At 36.4% G+C, this 1,721-nt stretch overlaps 1 protein-coding gene across 1 annotated transcript; it reads left to right on the forward strand.

The window, feature by feature from the left end:
- Positions 1–379: 379 nt before the first annotated feature.
- On the forward strand, positions 380–1,642 carry LOC111651074 (receptor-type tyrosine-protein phosphatase beta-like; the record flags this gene model as incomplete). Its single annotated transcript, XM_023401029.1, has 3 exons — positions 380–646; positions 993–1,051; positions 1,438–1,642. Coding segments are annotated over 3 exons (531 nt in total), but the record flags the coding sequence as incomplete, so codon positions are not given.
- Positions 1,643–1,721: the final 79 nt, after the last annotated feature.

A 1,721-nucleotide genomic window follows, 5' to 3' on the forward strand; every position in this document is an offset into this window, starting at 1 on the left:
TCAAAGCTAACGCTCAAAGCTAACGCTCAAAGCTAACGTTAGCTTGCTGAAATACGACCCTTGTACAGTAATAGAGGTGAAGTGGAGAATGGTAGATACGTTATGAAAAGAGTAAATGTCACTGATGTTATCGTAAGTTAACAGTCTGACTGTACAAATCCTTTAAGAAAATAAATTTAAATTTAAGACCAAATTTAAGACCAATTCGCATTACAATATTATTTATTTTATGAATTTATTGTATTGTTTATATTATTTACAATCTGTGTACTGATGTGTGATTTTATATGTTAAATTTTTTTCCCACCACTCAAACCACTTATTGTTTATACATTTATTTTTTCAAGAATAATAAAGAAAATCTTCTTTTTTTTTTCAGACCCAGCGTCCGTGTCCGAGGTAACCGTTGCTAACGGCGGCAAATCGGACGCTCTGCATGTGTCATGGCGTCCGGCGGTGGGCGTGGTGGACAGTTACCTGGTCCGTCTTCAGGAGCGCGATAAAACCGTGCACACGCTCGCCGTGTCGCGCGCCTCGCCGCCCGAGTGCTCCTTCAGCTCGCTGGTCGCCGGGCGACTGTACTCGGTTGTCATAGTAACGAGGAGCGGCGGCCTGGAGAACGCCACCACGGTTCAAGCACGAACACGTAAGGAGGGATAATTTACTCATTTTACATTTATGTTAATTGTGTTTTACTGTACTTGTATTTACCTTTATGTTTGTATCATAGTTGGCACGTGCATTGGAGTTTACAGTTCATTTTAATGAATTTATTTTTATAGGCTTTGTATTGTAATAACAGTTACATAACTCTTACCTCAAGTAACCAAACAAACTGTGTCGAGATGATAGTAAACATATCTGAATGTTGTATTTAAATTATAATTATAATTATAATATATATAATATATAATTATATAATTATAATAATAGGCTTTATTATATAAATATATTTTTAAATTTTGTTCTTTATTTTCTTGTTTGTTTTGCAGAACCTGCCACTGTGCAAAACCCAACAGCTGTTCACTCTGCAAGAGACGACTTCCTTAAGGTGTGTTAGTCATCATAACTTTTTATTATTTTTCAATTTTTATTTTTGTAATTGAAAAAATAATTTTTTAGTATTATAGTTTTTTTTTTGAATGGTTAGTTTTATTGATTTTGATAAGACAAGACAAACAATAACAAAAGAAAGAAGATATTGACAACAATAATCAATAAAAAACAATAAAAAAACAATTGTTTGTGTAAATACACTGTGTCTGTTCACATGTATTTACACATTCACAGATACATTTAGCTAATAAATATTTTTAAATTTTTTATAGAATTTACCTGAAAATGATTAATTAAGATAAATAATTCTTATTTATTTAACAGTATTGTCAGTACCATCGGTACTACAGAAGTATGACAGCAGTGTTATGTTGTGTTCAGGTGTACTGGCGTCACGCGGCAGGAGATCTGGACCGTTACGTGGTTCTGATCCGCTACAACCACAGCGTCCTGCAGAACAAGAGCGTCTCCACCGGACACAGCGAGTGCGACTTCTCGTCCCTGACGCCGGGAAGACTCTACACCGTCACCGTGGAAACCTGGAGCGGAGGCTACGTCAGCAGCGTCTCCACCGACGGACGCACCTGTGAGTCACTGACATGACACGTGTTTAACGTGTTTTGTGTTTTTCTGGAGGATTTAAAGCGAATGTCTCGGTTTTTTTT

This window comes from Seriola lalandi, unplaced genomic scaffold, assembly GCF_002814215.2.
Source record: "Seriola lalandi dorsalis isolate HSWRI2012SDOR001 ecotype SW California unplaced genomic scaffold, Sedor1 jcf7180002053367, whole genome shotgun sequence".
NCBI classification, from domain to species: Eukaryota; Metazoa; Chordata; class Actinopteri; order Carangiformes; family Carangidae; genus Seriola; species Seriola lalandi.